This window comes from Hyperolius riggenbachi, chromosome 6 (genome assembly GCF_040937935.1).
Source record: "Hyperolius riggenbachi isolate aHypRig1 chromosome 6, aHypRig1.pri, whole genome shotgun sequence".
NCBI lineage: Eukaryota > Metazoa > Chordata > Amphibia > Anura > Hyperoliidae > Hyperolius > Hyperolius riggenbachi.
Genome location: NC_090651.1, coordinates 275,630,413 through 275,651,214, shown reverse-complemented (window position 1 = coordinate 275,651,214; position 20,802 = coordinate 275,630,413). Strand labels below are relative to the sequence as shown.

At 42.9% G+C, this 20,802-nt stretch overlaps 1 protein-coding gene across 1 annotated transcript in view; it reads right to left on the bottom strand.

Moving 5' to 3' along the window:
* The window catches only part of ZPR1 (ZPR1 zinc finger), a 46,739-nt gene that overhangs the window by 13,090 nt on the left and 12,847 nt on the right, over positions 1-20,802 (bottom strand). The window contains exons 4-12 of the mRNA XM_068240923.1: positions 20,579-20,649; positions 19,292-19,378; positions 16,872-16,994; positions 14,918-14,983; positions 13,962-14,028; positions 11,648-11,718; positions 10,892-10,981; positions 4,346-4,456; positions 2,309-2,398 (exon numbers count right to left, since the gene is read on the bottom strand). Of these exons, the coding sequence (XP_068097024.1) occupies positions 2,309-2,398; positions 4,346-4,456; positions 10,892-10,981; positions 11,648-11,718; positions 13,962-14,028; positions 14,918-14,983; positions 16,872-16,994; positions 19,292-19,378; positions 20,579-20,649 (776 nt within the window). The remainder of the gene's footprint in view (positions 1-2,308; positions 2,399-4,345; positions 4,457-10,891; positions 10,982-11,647; positions 11,719-13,961; positions 14,029-14,917; positions 14,984-16,871; positions 16,995-19,291; positions 19,379-20,578; positions 20,650-20,802) is intronic.

Here is a 20,802-nt window from a genome sequence, read left to right as displayed (position 1 = left end):
CTGTCCCAAAAATACCCACGTATTTTTCGGACTATAAGACGCTCCAGACTATAAGACGCACCTAGGTTTAGAGGGCAAAAGCCAGGAAAAAAAATATATCCTAAACCTAGTGCATCTATAGTGCAGGGGTGTTTTATAGACCTTCCTCCCCCCAATTATGTCCTCCTTGTACCTTTCAAGTACCTCTTGTGCCCTCCTTTGTCCCCTATCCCTGTGTCCAGTGTCCCCATCTCCTCCATATCAGTATCCTCTGTCCCATATGATCCCATACATTATTGCTGTGTATTCTCTCCCCCTGTCGTCCATCCTGCTGTGTATTCTGTCCCTGTGTCCTTTCTCCCACTGTGTATCTGGGCTCTGTATCCTGTGTCCATGTCTGCTGTGTATTGCCCACTGTTTGTCTCCTGCCCTCTTCCCCCCTTCCTATGTCCCCGGATTCAGACCCCTTTTCCATACTTAGATGCAGCATTCTACCTGGTGTCTGTATCTCTGTGTACTCGATCCAGCTATGTATCCTACATATGTGTCTGCTGTGTTTTGCCCGCTGTCTGTGTCCTGCCGTGGTGCCCGCTGACCGCTGTCCCATGCCCTATGTCCCCGAGTGCAGACCAGTTTGTCCATACTTAGCTGCAGCACATCTTCTCGGTATTGAGGGCGGGAGCAGAGCGACATCACTGGGGCCAATCACTGCAATCCCTGCAACTGAGAGAGTGCAGTGATTGGCCCCAACAATGGAGCCCTGCTCCCGCCCGCGAGACCATCGCGTCCTATTATGAAGGGAGCAGGAGCAGCCGTGATTGGCAGTTTGAGGGAGCGCCTCTCCACTTGATTGGTAGATGGCTGCTTCCGCTTCAACGGAACGGTGTGCTGCAGCTAAGTATGGACAAGCGGGTCTGCACTCGGGGACATAGGGCACGGGTCAGCGGTCACCACGGACACTACATACATGGTGTGACAAGGAACAAAGGACACGGACACAAAGAAGGCAGGACACAGACGGCGGGCAAACCACAGCAGACACGGACACAGCATACACTGCGGGAGAAAGGAAATGGACACAGGATACACAGTGGGATCAAGGACACAGAGGGACAGACACCAGGTAGAATACACATGGGGACGGAGGACACATAGGTGCCAGTCCAAATTTTAGTATTCGGACTATAAGACGCACTGACTTTCACCCCCAACTTTTGGGGGAGAAAAAGTGCGTCTTATAGTCCGAAAAATACGGTATGTAACTAGTTTTACTATTTGGCCACAGTGAATTTTTATTTATTTTTTGGTCCTGCAAGCGTAACAAGTAAGCTTACAGGAAGTGCAGAGAGGATGTAACACTTGGAAAGATCGCGGTTTCTCATAGAAGCTGTCGATCTTTCTAACGGGGACTTACATCAATGAATGGGTACTGTGTTCCCATTCATTGATCTCCGGGCTAACGGGCGGCAACATGGGAGCATGCGAACAAGCGCGCGATCTTCTGCAGGAGCGCGCAGCAGCAGCCTTTTGGACATAGCACCAAAGCCTAAAAGGCTTAAATGGTGTATAAAAAAAGAAAAAAAGTAAGCTTTCAGCTCTTTTTCTTTTAACTGTCATTACTTATCTAAACAAACAGAAGTTGGCCTTCTTGAAACAGAAGGTATTTGTGATTACTCAGTATGGAGTGAGTCCTGAGATGTCTCCGATGATGCATCACTGCTGTATATGCAAACCATCCACTCGTTGTCCCTGATAGTTAAACACACCTCCAGCACTGCTGGAATGCAATGAGGTATCATCTTATTGATATTACAGAGCCAAACTAAACTAATCCAACATGCATGCATACAGACTGTTTCGGATTGGTTGATCCTCATCAGTGCATGGCATGGATTAATATGGCTCTATGGAGGTAGGACTTGAAACACTCAAGAGTTATAGATTCCCAGCAAGCTCATGGTTAACCTGAACTCCTAGGAGTGTGTAAGATGGTTAATAGAGACCGAAAAGACTGGTTACTAAGACATGAATAAACATTTGCCTTCTTAAAACAGAAGTTATTTGCAATTATTCAGGTTGGAGTGAGCTCACTTCTGTTTTTCATATCATATTAGTAAGGAGTCTTTTCGATCTTTCAGCCCCTTAAACACTCCTGGGAGTTCAGATTTACCATTAGCTTGCAGGGCAATCTATTTACCAAATTGCAGAAACAGTGTGTGGAAAATTAAAGTAAACCTGTGGTGAAAAAGATTAAAAAAAAAAAAGAAGTTAGATCCTTCCTTTCCTAGTGTATTCTATATGAATTATTCTAAACTCAGTGTAAAGTTACCTGATCAATTTTCTTTCCAAATTCCTTCAGTTTCTCCTTAGTTTCGGATACTGAGCTGTCACCAAGAGTGAATGGGTTCTTCTCAACCACCTGAGGAAAAACAAATTTATATGGTAGAACATTTCATTTGGATGATTAGAGGACCACAAACTGCATATCTACTGAAGAAAAGCCACAAAGCAGCACTTTGTATTCCTGGGTGTTTGTTATTAGTCTTTGAGTGCATTATTTCAATACCTGGTACTTCATTAGGATGTTAAGGTTATTGCCTGAAGTAAATTATCAGAAAAAGGAAGAAAAAGCGCCCAATATACAGCACCAAACCAATTAAAATCTCAAAATATAACAATCTTTATTTGGAACAATTTTTACATAAAAACAATTAAAATCACCATCAGTGAAACAGCAGGGTATACCTATATTAGTGTACCAAAATTTTATATTAAAATATTTGAGTTCTCAGAAAACCTCAATAGTGTAGCATTATATTACAAAACACAAACTGTAACAATATCAAATAAGTCACATTAAAGAATATACATACATGAAGACAGACCGGGCACCAATCCCTTTTACGTTCTTTAATATAGCATCTTGCCAAAAGACATTGCAGTGGTACATTCACATCAATTCACATTGGATGGATCAAACCTGCATAGATGAGTGTCCAGGGGGTGCGGGACACAGGACGCAAGCACGTGAGCAAGCGCCAGTTGGGCGAGAAACGGCTGTAGTGCCGTCCACTATTCCCTGGTCACCAGCATCCCGCACCCCCTGGACACTCATCTATGCAGGTTTGATCCATCCAATGTGAATTGATGTGAATGTACCACTGCAATGTCTTTTGGCAAGATGCTATATTAAAGAACGTAAAAGGGATTGGTGCCCGGTCTGTCTTCATGTATGTATATTACCAGACTGTTGTTCACAGAATTAGATACCGGTGCACGCCCTGAGTTCCAGCTATATGCCATCCATTTGAGTGTCTTGGGAAAGGGGAAGTGTTTACAGTACATCAAGCAAGTGCAGAGCCTGCCCCTCAAGTGCACGGACTGGGCCTGAGTGCCGAGTGTTATTTCACCGCTCTACATAGTACCAATCACATTAAAGAATGAAAAATATCTCTACATGTGCATGACATGAATATAAAAAAGGTATATTGCACAGTGATCCAATCAATAGATACATCTGTGCAATACATCTGTTATGTAAGTAGAGCAAGTATTTATCTACATATGTGTTTTTTTCTGAGATAGTATGGCTGACAGCTCCTCTTTAATCTTCCGCGTTCGTCCCAGATGAACAAGCTCAATGGGTTGCAAATAACTCAGAGCTGGGCTAAATCATTGGTAGGAGGCAGGAGAGAGAAGACAGAATATCTTCATGGGATGGCCTTGTGATTTTCCAACAAATGATGGAATGTCAAACAGATTCTCATCATTGTCTGAGGGCTCGTTTCCACTATCGCGGATTCGCACATGTAATGCAAGTGGATGGGCCCGTTTCCACTGTAGCGTTGTTGAGGTGCGTTTTTTTCAGCGGTGAAAAAAAACGCACAAAAGAGCCGCAGAATTCGCCTGCGAGTGGAATGCATGCGAAGTATTTAATAGGGGAATCGCATGCAATTCCCCATGCGTTTTTTGCAGCAAATTCGCATAGGTACCAATGTAAATTCACACAGGCAGTGACATGGTTAAAATCGCATATACCCTTACCTATGCGAATTCACGGCAAAAAACGCTTGGGGAATCGCATCCGCATGCGATTTCATCAGCGGTGGAATCCAGGCGATTCCGCACCGCAATAGTGGAAACGAGCCCTCAAAGTGGGGACAGAAAGGAAATGAGAACAAAGGGTAGTAAAGGCCTTTAACCTTCTGCTGCATTTCATACGAATGTTAGGTGCGCTGAAATCAAGGAAAATTAGTGAGTAAAACATTTTTCCCCTTATTTAACCTCCAAACCTCAAGAAGGATAACTTTTATTATAGCTTTTAACACTGCAAATCAAGGGAGTCAACTAAAATTATTTTTCTTACCAAGTCTTTGATGTCAGTCAAAAGGCCTTCCAGGGTAGTGAATTTTCCTCCTAAAGCACCCATTCCCAGCTCAAATTCTAGCTCCGGAATATCAATACCGCAGGTCTCGGACTGCCATGGAAATATATAAAAAGTCGGTTATTAAAAAAAAAAAAAAAAAAAAAAAATCAGCTATAAATTTGCTAAAGATCAATTATTTCTATAGTGGCTGAATAACTTATGTTAGATTCTTTTGCGATAGTTTTGAAAATATTACATTAGCACTGGTGTGTAGCAAGAATAGGATTATAAATCTATATGGATTGACAGTCAGCTACTATTGAGCTTCAAAAAGGACCACTATTGCGGGGGGGAGTTAGTTAATTCATACAGGTGTACACTTATAAGAACTACTACCTTTCTCTCAGATTAAAAATGCACTGTAAGTCCCCCTAGATGGACTAGTCAAAAGCCTTTGAGATCTGTGGCAGGAACCTAACAGAAAACTAATTCATAGCGCATTTTAATCTGGGTGAATTATACTTCTTATGCTGTATGTGTACAAATATATATTTTACAATTTTTCGAGATAGTGGTTCTTCAAAGAGACACTGAAGTCTCAAAAAAAAAAAAAAAATCAGGTTTTTTTTTTTATAACAAAATCCTCTTTAACATATTAGCCCTAACTAAACCGCCGTATCCCAGCAGCTGTAATCTATCTAAATCCCCCCAAACTCCCCCTCCCCCCCCCCCCCCTCACAAAATCCACAAATTTCTTGGTCGTGGATTTTGCTGCCCTCTACTCTTCCCTGTGAGGCAGAGCTATGAGCTGCAGCCCTGCCTCACACACGTCTGTCAGCGGCGGATCTCCGCCTCTCCCCTCTCAGTGAAGGAGGACAGCGGGGAAGGGGGAGAGGCAGCGATCCGGGCTGACAGATGCACTAAGAGGCAGAGCTGCGGCTCATCGCTCTGCCTCTCACGGAAGCGCTGCCCGGATTGTCCCCTGGGGAGTTTGGGGGGGGGGGATTTAGTTAGATTAGAGTGGCAGGGATGCGGCAGTTTAGGTAGGACTATTATGTTAAAGTGGATTTTGTAATAAAAAAAAATATATTTTTTAGAGACTTCAGAGTCTCTAAGCATGAAAAAATAATTTGAGAAAATACACTGGCAGTTAATGCAAAATACAAAGTGTGCCTGAGACGAAAAGCGTCTAAGGTACCATACTTACCTGGGGCTTCCTTAAAGTGTCCCAGAGATGGGGAGAAAAAAAAAAAAACACACACACCTGGGGGTTTCCTCCAGCCCGATCGCTCCCACGCCACCATCCTCCACCTCCGCCTTCTGTATCCTCAGTAAGGGCTCCCAGCATCCTGGCCAGTCAGTGCTTACTGCGCATGCACAGCCCACTCCCGTCGCCGGGATCTTTCTGCACCTGGGCAGAACTCTCTTGGCCATAGGGACGAGACAGGGAGAGCGTGCAGCTGCACATGTGCCGACTGGCCGTAGATGCCAGGAGCCTTTACGGAAGATACAGAAGGCAGAGGACACCTTGGGCCATATGCAATTCACTTTTTCACCTGACTTTTCCCCCAGGAGATAACTTTTCATATCCGATTTAAAGTAACTTCTCGGCACTTTTCAACAAAAAAAGTACCAAAAAGTAGGTGAAATAGTACTATAAAAAATTATGTTGTGTATTTTCTTGCGTTCCGTTGGCTTAAAAGGCATTGTATTGAGAAGTTTAAAAATATCACCTAGGAGAAAACTCAGGTGAAAAAGTGAACTGCATACGGCCCCTTTTCTTTTAATCTCTGGTACACTTTAAGCCCCCTTGAGGCCACTCGTCCCTCGCTGTCTCCCCAGAGGGCTCCTGTCCCATGCAATTTGGCCTGATAGCTTGGCCGAGTCACGCATGTGTGGCCACATACCCTTTGCGCTCCCATGGCCTGGAGCGTCTGCGCACACGCAGAACACTCCCAGCCACAGGAGCGTGACAGGGTTGCTCAAGTGGCCAAGCCATGCATGCGCAATGAAGCACTACTCGGTCAAGCTTTCTGGCCATCCAGCAGGGAACATGAGCCACCTGGAGAGACAGCAAGGGACGAACAGCCTCAAGGGGGTTTAGGGAAGACCCAGGTAAGTTTGGTACCCGAGACACTTCGCATCTTCAGGTTCACTTTTAACCACTTCAGCCCACAGGGTTGAAATTTTTTTGCATCTGAGCAACTTTCACCTCCCATTCATTTGCTAATAACTTTATTACTACTCGGCACAATGAATGGATCTATATCTTGTTTTTTTCGCCACCAATTAGGCTTTCTGTGGGTGATACATTTTGCTGAGAATTTATTTTAAAACCATTTTAACAGGAATATTAAGAAAGAAATGGAAAAAAAATCACTCCTCAGCTTTTGGCCATTATAGTTTGAAATTAATACATGCTACCATAATTAAAACCTATTTACCAATTTGTCCCGCTTATTACACCATTTAAATTATGTCCCTATCACAATGTATGGCGCCGATATTCAATTTGGAAATAAAGGTGCATTTTTTCAATTTGCGTCCATCACCATTTAGAAGCCCATAATTTAATAAATCATATTGATATACTCCTTTGACATGCATATTTAAAAAGTTCAGACCCTTAGGTAACTATTTGGGTTTTTTTTTTGTTTTTTTTTATTTATTTATTTAAAACTTGTATGTGGGTATTTTTTGGTGTGGGAGGTAAACAGGTTTTTTTTTAATGTATTAAAATGTATTTATTCAACACAGTGTGTTTTTGGTGTAATTTGCTATTTGGCCACAAGATGGCCAAAGTCCAAAAAGTCCTGGGAGCGATCGATCTCGCTCCCAGGCAGGAGAAAGGAGACCAGAGCTCAGAAAAGCCGCAGCGTCTGAAGAGACGCTGTCTGCTTTTCTCCGGGGGGGGGGGGGGGGGGGGGTCCGATCAGCGAAAGGGATCTATAATCCCTTTCACTGATCGGTGGGCTAACGGCCAGCAGCGGGGGCACGCACGGGGGGGGGGGGGGGGCCGCGGGAGTGCGCGCAGCCTAACTGGATGAAAATTTTCATCCAGTTAGGCTAAAGTGGTTAAGCTAGTGATAAGACTTTATAATTTCAAAGGACACCTGAAGCAAGAGGGATATGGAGGCTGCCATATTTATATCCTTTTCAGCAATACCAGTTGCCCGGCTGTCCTGCTTATCCTTTAGGCTTCGTTCCCATCAGGGACGTTTCTGTGCGCTTTCCACAGCGCACTGCCCTGTGCGTTCAGCAACGTATTGATTTTTCCATGTAACTAAATGTATTTATGCATGCATTTCTGTGCACTGAGCTGTAAAGCGCACATCAATGCAAGTGAATGGGTGCGCTTTTTTTAGCGCATAGAAGCGCATGCGTGTTTTACCCCTAATTGGAGAAAAAAAATACATTTATGTACAAAAACAAAGTTTTATTGACAACTGCTGCTGCTACAGTAAGCAAAACGTGCTTTAGAGAAGCGCAACGCACAGAAACGCGCATGCGTTTTTTACCACGCTCTTTAACACGTTTTTCAGCACAGCAGATGTGAACGAGGCCTTAAGGGTAATCTGAACTGAAAATAAACTTATGATATAATGATTTGTATGTTTAGAACTAAGAAATAGAACATTAGTAGCATAGATATGAGTCACATATTGTTTCTAGTACAGGAAGGGTTAAGAAACTTCAGTTATCTATGCAAAAAAGCTTCTGTGAGCTCAGACTTTATAAGTCGCTGGCAGCACTGTCTTTTGAGGCACTTATCTCAACCGTCTCTTATTGTTTGTTTATGTTTTGTTCTGCAGAGAAAAGTTTGTCAATAGCCTGCTCTGTAAAATCATTTTAAAATGCTAAGTGTATTGTGGAAACTGCAATGTTATAATAATAAAAAAAAAAAAATACACCTTAAAATAAAAATATGAAACTATTTTCTTTGCTACTAATGTTCTATTATCTGTATTACACAACCAATTCATTATATCATGAGGTTTTTTTCTGCTTCAGTGTAACTTCAATACTTTAAAGTGGACCCAAACCAAACATTTTTTTAATTCAAAATATTTAGTTGCACCCCTCTGACACATACAAAGATAAATAAACACTCCTTCAAGCCTATGAGCATTTCAGTGCATGCTTTTCACCCTCTTCTTTGCATAACTAGGGTTATACAGGGGGCACCCATTAGCAATTTCTCCTTTGCTGGACAGCATTTAATCCAACAGTCTGCTGGATTCTGTCCCGGCAAATAGAAAGGAAGGGAGGGGTTTCTCCAATAAATGTAAAATATTTTATATTTGTCATCATGCAGCTGAAAAAAGGCTGCTATTTATTATTATAATTCAGAAAATAGATTTAATTTCTGAAATCTTGTATTTTTACTTTGGGTCCACTTTAAGCTATAGACCCTGAACAAGCATGCAGCAGATCAGGCATTTCTGACATTGTCGGATGTGTCAAGATTAGCTACATGCTTGTTTTTGGCTTTATTCAAACACTACTGCAGCTAAATAAACCAGCAGCGCTGCCAGGCAACTGGTATTGTTTAAAAGGAAATAAATAGGTCAGCCTACATATCCTTCTCACTTCAGTTGCTTTCAGAACTCCAGATTCAATAAAAACATTGAATCTAATAAAAATCTATTAAAAAAAAAAAAAAAGTTATTGAATTTCAGTTCAACCGACGGAATGGCAACAGTACAGGACAGAGGCTCTCAAAGCTTTATACTGCATCAAACAGTACAAAACTAGCAGTGGTGGCAACACACTTGATCACATTGATGTTGCAAGGTGGTAAAATAATTGTTATATCATGACAGTTTCAATCAGGAAATATTGATCCTACCAAAGTTGGGAATGCAACATGTGGTATATGCCCAGCTCAACAGAAAGTCCATTTTAAAACACTGCCACAGAGCAGCACATCCATAATGCAATGAAGCAATTTGTGGCCGTACACTTGTCCCTAACGTGGCAGCTTTAGGTTGCTCCTCCAGGGTAAAGCAAAGGCAACCAGTAAATGCCCACCACATGCAGTTAGGCACGTTGTGAGACCTTTAAAAGACTGCAAGTGCCAAATCTGTAAAAAAAATGTTGGAACACGTGTGTGGCGCAAATGCCACCAGATGCTTTATTTCAATTACCTGTATCAGTGCCAAATAAACAACAAAAACATGATGGCATAAGGGCAGTTTGCTTTCCAGTACAAACAGAATACTTAAAAAAAAAATTAAAAAAAATTAACTGTTTATTGACTTCAGAAGGCATAGTTCTGAGAGTAAAAATCTTATACAGAAGCTAGAAGAAACCTGGGCAGGGCACTAGCACCTGCCGCTCATTTAAAGATCCAGCACAAAAGATCTCTAAATGACAAGCAGTGGACAGGCACAGAGTTCTCACTTTCAATGTGCCGTACACACTGCCCATCTATAGCTGTATATCTGCATAGAGCTAGAGCCTTATGGCATCACTCTAGCAAGTGAGCATAATCATTATGGGGTACACCTGTTAAAGGGAATCTGAGGTGAAAATAAACTTATGATATAATGAATTGTATGTGTAGTACAGCTAATAGAACATTAGTAGTACAGACAAGAGTCACACATCGTTTCCAGTACAGGAATAATTAAGTAACTTCAGCTGTTTTCTATGCCACAGAGCTTCACTGAGATCTTTGACCCAACTTGGGTAAGCTACAATGCTTTTTTTTCTGAGGCACTTATACTTTAAAGAAAAAATAGAACCAGATAAGGTTTTACTGCAAAGGAGTTCCAAGGGTCATTCGTTCTGTTCTGTTTCATAGTTTAATATACACAGTGTGTGATTTGTAATTGCAAATATAAGATGTATAAAAAAAAACAAAGAGAAAACTATATAACTGAAAATACAAATATGAGACTCTTCTTTGCTACTAACATTCTATTAATTATCCGCACTACACACACACACACACACAATTCTTTTTTTTTTATAGCAGCCTTTTTCAGCTGCATGATGACATGCAGGATATAAAATATTTTACATTTATTGGAGGAACCCCTCCCTTACTTTCATATTACCTTGACAGAATCCAGCAGACTGGTGGAGGAGATGGGGAAAAACACAAACAAAAAACACAGGCTGCTACTGAAGATGTCACAGGGAAGGTGATCTCAGCTTATGTGAGATTTCACATAGATGACGCCCCTGTGAGGGAGGGTAGCTGATGACAAACACACCCATGATCTAAAACCTCCTACTAAGCTCAGAACTAATGGCTGCCACCTGTATAACCCTAGTTATGAAAAGAGAAGGGTGAAAAGCATGCACTGAAATGTTCATAGGCTTGAAGAAGTGTTTATTTATCTCTGTATGTGTCGGAGTGGTGCAACTAAATATTTTGAATTAAAAAAAAAAAAAAAAAATGTTTGGTTTGGTTCCGCTTCAAGTTTCAAAGTAGCAAAGCTTCCTGAAATCACACAGGACACAGTGTTGGTGGCACCCTGGTACTGACTTCCAAATGAGAACTGAAAGCTTCTTGTTTAGTAACTAAATGATTCATACCTTAAGAACATCTCTGGTAAGGTCTGAAGGGTCTGTAATGTGAAGAGTAATTTTTGTACCAAGGGATTCAATAGCTCCTCCTGATTTGACCTGAAAGAAAACAAAAAAACGCACATTGTCTTACTTCTTGAGTATACAATATATACACATGCAAATAATGCAACACCAACTTAGGCCTCGTTCATATAAGACACCCAATCGCATGCCATCTGCATTGCGCTGCTGATCCCATTCATTACAGTGAATGGGATAAGCGATGCGTTTTGCCAAAAATGCTTGCAGCAGTGTGATAGTGCATCGTACTGCTGTGCAGCGCGCATAGTCTGAACTTCAAAAGTGCTGTCTATGCACTTCTGATGTTGCAGCGACAAGTCGCCCGTGAGTATGAGGCGTTGCACGGGCGTGCACCCCGAACCGTCGCTGATGTCGCCAGGCGATTGGCGCGGTCAATCGCCTGGCGACAGTTGACGCCGCAACTGTCGCTAGTCCACGTGGGTATGCGGACTAGCGACAGCAACAAGCAGGGAATACATTGAGCTTCCGGCGGGGGGAGGAACAGCGACAGCTTCCGCCGCATCAGTTGGCGCCGCATCCCTCCGCCATGTGTATGCAGAGGGACCTGGCGATGAGCTGGCGCCAGCCTGTCGCGCACACGCTCCCGTGTGCTAGCGACAGGCCAGAAATGTTGCCCGTGAGTATGGGCCATTATACTGCCACCAAACTGAATATTTAGAAATTGCCACAAACTTGGCTTACCTCATTAGTTCGATGTCCACAGGCATCACAATTTGTGGCCATGATAACGACTTCCTTAAAGTGAGGGATTTCTTGCATTTAGTCAAGGATATGAACCTTACGGCTGCAGCCAACACTTTATGACAAAATAATCATGAAACAATAGCAGAGACTTGTTGGGCTAATTACCGATGCTAGGGTCACTCTGCGACATGAAAACGCACATACTGCTTCCCAATGCAGAATCACAGTGCATTGGGAGCAATGTGCAGTTTTCTGCAGCAGGGGGGAAAAATAAAATAAAGCAGAAAGTTGCCTTTTATCGCACAACGTGTGTTTGTGTGGTGATATATTGAGGTGCTGATAATGTTAAGGATAATAACAGAACATATTTCTGTCCTTTTTCTGTCTACTGGGTAAAACCTCAGATGTGTATTGTGCTTGGGAGTAATTGGTCACCTGGCCAGAGTAAACTGAAGGATAATGTGAGTCTGCATGTAAATGTACATTACCTCTGCCCTCATTGTCCAGCAGGGGAAACTGTGTCTACTGCTATTAGCCGCCAATTGAGGAAGAATAGGCTGGTCGGCATGGCTTTTGAACTCGGAAGTCAGCAATTGACCATTATACAAAGCAAGCCTACCAGACTCTTGGGGGCTGGGGAAGCTGACACCTGAAAGTTTGAAATTTACATGACAGCTGGTGGGAAGGGGTTGTGAAATCTCTGCAGACTTTAAAAACCGAGACAGGAAAGCTTTGATGCTAGGAAATAATGTTGAGGAAGCCTTAATCAAGTTTTCACCTGGAGTTGAAAAGCCTCACTTCACAATCTTTTGATGTATAGACTTTTACCTGGGGAACTTGGACTAAGGAAGTCTTTTGTTGTGTGTGTGTGCTATAATACACTGTTCACATGTGGATGTTAGATCTCTGGAAATTGAATTATGTCTGAGATTTAATTAAACTAGTTCCCCTGTCGAAACGGGCTTGCAGCCTCAAGGCAAATATTCCATTATAAAAAACAGGGGACAGATACCTGGTAGCTGCAGCTGGACTCCCGGCCCAAGCTAAGGGGCTCCTGGTCAAGCCAGAGCTGTGTCCGTCCACAAAAGTCCAAGGTTCTTCTATCTGGATCCCTGTATTTTGGTAAGCAAATCGCTTTGTGTGTCTCTTTGTAACTCTTAATTTTGTAACTTTTTATTTTGTTTTTTGTAATCTTTTGTATATATTCTGTTCTGCATTGTTACACTTTTTTTCCTGGAATATTACATTATTATCTAATAAGCTTGACTTCTGCTGTACTAAAACTAACACTCATAGCCTAGAGGAGACTGCAGTGTAGCTGTGTATAAGTCCATGCCTAATTGTATGCTTGAGCAACACTACCATATGAAATTGTAATTGCATTGTGTGTATGGGGCACTTCTGCGCTCGACAGCAGAGTGGGAGTGGCTAACAGTATCGTTCAGAAGGACTGTTAGTGGTCTTGCTGCACGACAGTGTAACTTGCATTACATGTCAGTGCCTGATTGTGCTGTGTTACTGTACAACTGTACTGCGTGTGTGGGGGCGTGGCATTCCCGTATTCGGCCTAAGCACAAAGCTGACCCAAATACGAAAACGCAGATTGCGTGTTGAGCACTCGACAGCTGAGTTGACGTGTCTAGCAAAGGCTAGTGGTGGCAGTAGGAAGTGTTTGAGGGGTCCCAGCCTTGTTTGCAGCATGAATAAGGCTGCTCCCCGCTTGATCTGGTCAAACCCGGTCGGGAACCATATACGCAGGCATGCCGCGGGCCGGTTCCTGACAGTGTGCGATTCTCCTCTGCCGACAGTCAGCTAGCTGCTGACCAAAAATGCAGATTTGCCCGTTGTAAAACATTCTTGTCCCCATTCCCTATGCTCCATATCAAATATCTACCCATTCCCATCACACATTAAGTTGTTACATGAATTAACACAAGAAAGAAAAAAAAAATTAACAGTTTATACAAAGTAACTGAAAAGAGCATAGGTATGATACTTCATTCTACGACGGTGTCAATGCTGTCCTCCAGCACTAGTGGTGGTATCCCTGGGAGGGATCTCACAGAATCCCAGGTAAGAAAGGCTGGTCTACCACCTGTTTAAAGGAACCCACTAAAAACAGACAACCCTCTCCATGAACACTGAATACACAATCAGGACCTTTGCCTGTATTACTTTGTGCTGCTTGTTTGTGGTTCAAAAGCATGAAATCTACATCTATGATTTTTCTTGCGACAATAACAGAACAAATGTAAATGTCAAAGGCCTATAAAATGTTGCACAAGGAAATACAAAGCAGTCCAAAGGATACGAACTAACTTCATGTTGGTGGCAGCAGGGGCATTACATTCTGGGCAGTTGGTATGAAATTGAAGTACCTGTAAAATAAAAAAAAATAAATCAAACTAGAACATCACCTCAAACACAAATCGGAGCAATCCTGTCACTGTTTTATGCACACAAAATTAATCATTACTAAAGTTGCAGGAAAAACAGTCACAAAGCCCAGGAAGATCTCTTAAAATCTTACTCAGTGGGAAAACTTTAGGAACTCACTGGGGTTAAAAGAAAAAAAAAAAAAAACAATCAAACAAAAAAACTAACAAAATGGAACCTCCCTGCCAACTTTATAGTGCCCTATATGTAACACCCCCTGATAGCACATTCTTTAAAAATACACCTTTTCTCTTGGGGAGGAAAAATGTGGAGATGCAGGTTTAAAAGGTTCTTCTTTGAGAACATGGATCTGAAAATCTCATGCTGGATTTTTGAAATACTGACTGGAAAGCGTTTGCAACAACTACCTGTGTCATATCAGATTGCAACGGGACTGAAATTAGTGTTTGTACTATTGCAGTCATGCACACACCTAAGAACCGGATTCATAATTAAAAAATAACTCCTCAGTTATAGTACCCTATATGTAACGCCCCCTTATAGCACCTCCTATGTGGTTTTCTTGGTTGTCTGGTGGGCTACTAGTCCCCCTTTCTCCTCCCCCAACCAGAGATCAGCGTAGGGAAGCATGCTGGATAAGTATCTCCCTGTGCTAGCAACAATCAAGGAGTCTGCATTACATCCAGCCTCCTCAGACGTGTGTATCAGGTCCTGGTTATAACGTCATCAGCTGTGACCTGGCACATGCAGATGGAGAGGCTGGCTGCAGTACAGGGCACAAGAGACCTGCACTCATCACTGGACATTGGCACCAAGCTGTAAAAATAAGAAACCACTTTAAAAATGGAGTTTATTAAAAGAAAAACATACCTCATCACGGAGGTCCTCACCACCAACTTCAGCCTCTTCTTCACAGTTATCCTGGCCATTTAAGCTCTGAAAATAAAGTTGACTGTATTTAAAATGTACACTAATAAAAACATCATTTCACGAAAATGAGAAAGAGGTCATTACAATTAAGGGGAGAGTGCACAGTCATCAGAAAGGCTAAGACACTGCAAATCGATAGATGAAATTACATTCAGGGAATTGCTGCTTTGATGACAGTCTATTCGCAGGCATTTTGTTTTATAACATTAAAATATTATTAAAATACACCTTTCTCTGGGGGGGAAAGAGGAGTGGAGATGTAGGTTTAAAGGTTCTTCCTGGAGAACATGGATCTGAAGTGTCCACAGTCGGAAGTTCGACTCCTCAGTTTATGAAACCACCAACTCCAGGTACCCAAAAGTGCTCAGCCTCCAACTCCTCGACTCCACAGCCCTGACTGTAGATCCATGCATATAACTGAAATCATTAAAGGGAACCCGAGGTGAGAGGGATAAGGAGGCTGCCATATTTATTTCCTTGTAACAATGCCAGCTGCCTGGCATTGTGTACACTTCTAGCATAAGTAGTGTCTGAGTCAAACCCTGGAACAAGTATATGGCTAATCCAGTAAAACCTGAGCCAGCTGAGTCAGAGCACCTGATCTGCTGCATGCTTGATCAGGGTCTATGGCTAAAAGTATTAAAGACACAGGATCCGGAGGACTGCCAGGCAACTGGCATGGTTTAAAAATAATTAGATTATAGGAACCCCACTAAATTATAATGTGAAACAGACGATAGCTTTAAAATATCTTAGCATTAGATGAAGAAAAAAAAAACAAAAAGTTCAAGTTAACTGAACTACTCATCTTCTGCAATGATCCTCAATGCCACCAGGCCAGCGCCAGAGGAAGAAGAGGGAACCTGTGTTGGAACAGTGGGCTCTACACCATTCCGAGAAGGCTTAAAGGGACTCAGAGCAGTGCAGAAACTATGGAAAAATGCATATAATTTTAAAGCTCTCTTTCTCATCTTTCCAATGATATATAAACCGCCGCCCTACGCCTTTTATTTTTTTGCTATTTTCGCGATTGAAATTGCAGCGGCCACGATTTCAATCGCGAAAATAGAGAAAACTAAAAAGGTGTAGGGGGACGATTTAGGTGTTGCCAGAAAGAGGAGAAAGAGCTTTAAAATGATATCCATCTTTCCATAGTTGTATTACACAGGACGACACTTTCCCCAGTGTCAGCAGCTCCATTCAGCAGAATGGAGCTGCTGACTTTAGGAAAAAGTCGCCCTGTGTAATACAAGTAACTATGGAAAGGTGGATATCATTTTAAAGCGCTTTCTCCTCTTTCTGGCGACACCTAAATAGTCGCCCTACGCCTTTTAGTTTTCTCTATTTTCGCGATTGAAATCGCGGCCGTAGCAATTTCTATCTCAAAAATAGCGAAAACTAAAAGGCGTAGGGCGGCGGTTTATATATCATTGGAAAGAGGAGAAAGAGAGCTTTAAAATTATATGCATTTTTCCATTGTTTCTGCACTGCTCGGAGTCCCTTTAAGACCATCAACAGGCTTCCAGCTATTAACATAACACTTCAGGTGTCAATAAAATATACAAATATTTTAGGTAATACAAAGAATACTCATGACTACTATTTTATTTTTAATAGATATGATTAATTCACTTGTGGTCCTCTTTTTGTTCTTAGAAGAACCTTCACGCTGCTGTTTTCCCCTTACAGCTTTGCAACTTTTTAATTGGCACACAGGAATGTATTACGGTGCACTGAGAAGGTTTCAATGACCATATTTAATTAAAAGAGAAAAAAAACAAACAAACAAAAAAAATGAAAATATTTGCTTTTGAAAAACATTTTTTCACAGGACATGGGCAGTATTGGCTGAAGAAATTCTAACAAATTCCATATAACAAGCTGAATTTCTAACCTCTATTCCAAGCAGCGTGTCCTGGTCTTTGCTTCTCCTGTAATGTGTCACTGTGAGGGCTTCATCCTTATGTGGAGCGAATGGATTCTCAACAAAACTGTTCCCAGAAGGGTCATCTAGGACCTCAAGGAATAATGTTTTGGGGAAGGGGTAAGGAAAGAAAAAGAAAACAGAAACACCTGTAAACTTGGCAAATCAAAGCATTCCCATACTTACGGCAAAATATTTCAGGCTTAAAAGACAACTGAAGTGAGAGCGATATGGAGGCTACCATATGCATTTCCTTTTTAACAATGCCAGTTGCCTGGCAGTCATGCATATCAGATGCTTGACGCAAGGTTTGCCTGCATTTGCTGCATGCTTGTTTCAGGTGCCTGATTCATACACTACTGATACATACAAAAATGAGCAGAAGGCCAGGCAACTGGTATTGTTTAAAAGGGAAAAAATATGGCAGCCTCCATATTCCTGTCACTTCAGTTGTCTTTTAAAAGCAAACCTGTGGTGTGGAGAAAAAAAAAAAAAAGTTGAATACTTAAATTAACCAAGAAGAGGGAAGCTTCTGCATTCGCCAGAGGCTTCCCGCATCTTCCTTGACCTCATTGCCACTTGTCAGGACCCTCCTAGTTTACGGCCATGCTTCCCTTTGGCAAGATCATGGCCACGCTGCACCTGCATGAGTACAGCTGTGCCTGCGCAGAAGCACAAAACCTCTTCAGCTTACAGTGCAGGCACAGTATGACCACACCCTTAAACGGCAGGGAGCGAAGGCACGAGAACATATCCAACAAGCTCTTGTTGAGTAAATTCTATTACTAGACAAAAAGATCTATGCGTCTATGAGATGCTGCTGGTTGGATGTCTAGACCCAAGCTGGATCACCAGACCATGCTGCAAGTATCTGTCAAGCACTATCTCACTTTTTAAATAGCCTTTCATGAGGCGCTAGCCGGCACCATTAAAAACACAGAGCCTGAAGTACTATGTGAAGGGGTAAGACTGTCATGTCCTGTAATAAATGCAAAGAAGGATTTATGGGGAACCACAGCAATGGAGAGGATCATGTGACTAGGTCAGCGTTTTTCAACCGCTGTTTGGCGGCACACTAGTGTGCTGCGGGATGTTGCCTGGTGTGCCGTACAGGTCTGGCCTCTCGCTCCTCCCCTCCCCGCCGCTCCTGTCACCTTATGAGCGGGCGGCCGCTTGTCCAATTAGATTCCCCCGTAGTAGCCGCTCTCCTCCGTGGCATCTCCTATTACAGCAGTGCGCGCTCGGTGGCTGCTGTGATGACCAGGAAGCGGTACAGCGGTTCCCATGGTAACGGCGATGCATATCGCCGCTACAGGAAGCCGCTGTACCGCTTCCTGCTCATCACAGCAGCCGCCGAGCGCCCGCTGCTGTAATAGGAGATGCCACAGAGGAGAGCGGCTACTACAGGGGAATCTAATCGGACAAGCGGCCGCCCGCTCATGATAAGGTGACAGGAGCGGTGGCGGAGGGGGGGGGTGCACACCTACCCATACTAGTAAGCTATAGATTATTTTACAAGTGAAGAATTGACTATTGGGTGCATGTGAAAGAAATTAAAAAAAACAAAACAAAAAAAAAAAACGTATTTAATCCAAAGACATAAATAACCTACTGACAAATATAAAATCTAAAAGCCAATACAAAAATGCATAATATGATGTATATGAACCAACTGACTCCAGAGACAAATCGAGACAAAAGGGGCTGCAGTCCCCTATGTCCAGATACAACACTCACTCCTAGGCCTAAAGATGGCTGATGTGGTCAGCTACAGCAAAGAGTCCAAAACTTATGGCCCTATGACACTTCAATCAAATTGTAGGGCTGTAATCAATTGTGAAGTGGTTTGTGAATGGGCAAAAATCAAGCAACTACATAGTCCACCGATGATCCCAATCGCAGATGTCGGTAGTTGTGGAGACAGTTCAGTTTGTTATATACCCTTCAGGGAAACCATATTTACCGACCACCATATGTAGCAATTCTATTTGGTTTACTAGTAACCTATATTGGGCACTATACTAGCTATACTGGGCACTACCTATCCATACTGGGACTATACTAGCTATACTGGGGCACTATACTGGGGTAACTATACTAGCCATACTGGGGCAACTAAACTCCCTATACTGGGGCAACTATGCTAGCTATGCAACCGCACCCCAGCCCCCCCCCCCCCCCCCCATAGCCTGCTGCACACGGCACTGTCCACTAGGTCGCGCAAACACCTGGGACATTCCCTCACCCCCGCCGTACCCCGGAGAAAAATTTGGTCAGAAAGTGTTCCCCGGGCCGGAAAAGGTTGGGAACCACCGGACTAGGTAATTGGCTTTCTGTGGTGCCGGCTTCTTTCAGATTCGCTTTAGGAAGCCGTACTATTCTGTACTCACAAATGTTAACGGTGTGTCTCCATCTTTTAACCTCTGCAGCTTTCCAATGAACTCATCAATTCTGTCTGCAATTTCAGCATTTTCAGCCTACAAGGTAACAGAAAAAATTTATGCATGACATATTTGTTGTACATAGCAGAGGATGCCTGACTGAACAAGTACCATGAACATAGCTGGAATAGATTGTTCTGTAAAATAGCCAATGCTAGCTCAGTTCTTAAATTAAACCTGTATTTTTTTTGGGGGGGGGGGGGGGGAACAGATACAGGAGCCTCTGGATCCTACTGAGACTTCCCTTGTCTGCCTGTGCCAGCGCTGGCACAATAATATTTACCTTTGCTTCCTGCGCAGGCACACTAGCATGCTTTCTACTAGGACTCTGCGACACGCCTGTGCAGTAGAGCAGACCTCATGGGCTCAGCCATTTCAGATGGAGCCCCATGTAAAACCGCTAGTGCACCTGTGCAGGTCCAGCGACAAGTAGACTTTCGAGGGAGCCAGCGCTGGATACCCTCTGCAGAGAAAAATTACGGGGAAGCCTCTTTAGGATCCAGAAGCTTTACTCTCTTGAGGTAGGTACCCCCAGGTGCACTTTTTTTCCCTTCAGGTTAAGTAAGTAAAGTAAAAGTACTAGAGATGGTGGAATCCCACCAATTCTTCACCTCAACATGGTTCAAAGACCACTAAGAAATACAGAGAGGCTGGGCAATATAAAATGCAAGAGATGCTTCAACAAAGTGCTAGTTTAAAGGTATGGTAGTCTAGTGCTCCACCACCCATATAGCTTTCCCTGGTAGCCTATTGGTTCCCTCTAATAGCTCTCCACGGTAGTCTAGTGTTTCCCCCCTTGCAGAGATCAGCAACAGGAAGCGGTCCTGGTAAATAACTTCTTGCCTCTGTCCATACCTACAGCAATCACAGCTCTAATGCAGCGTGTACTACAGCTGGCCTCCTCTAGCATGTGTACCAGTACATGCAAGTACAGGAGGCCAGCTGCATTGCAGGGCATGGGAGAGCCACGATCGCCACAAGAACAAAGAAAAGGTGAGACCATGCTTCCCAGCACAGCTTCCTGCTGTGGATCTCTGCAGAAGGGGAAGTGGGGAAGAAGGGTGAAATTCAGAAATCAGGCAACATGGCAGGATACCCTAGTTAGTTCCAAAGTATCCCACGGGGTGATGAGCGATTCTGGCAGAGAGAATGCAAATATACTGTAGGGCCCACCAGAAGTGGTTAAACGCATTTGTATCTTGTATATTATTTGAGAAAATGAATTTAAAAGTTTACCCTTCGGAGAGGTTGTTCCTGTTGCAGACCCACAATTGTTCTCTCCAGAATTCCTTCGATTGTGGTAAGAACTGGAAAGGATGATAAATGTGTAAGCCATATAGCAATCATTTCTATTTGCAGACAGCTAAGACCTTCTAAAAGTTTTCAATGACATAACAGAAAGCAAGCTCAGACTTCCACTTCTTTCAACCTTGACAACAGTACTTTTTTGTAGACTAAAG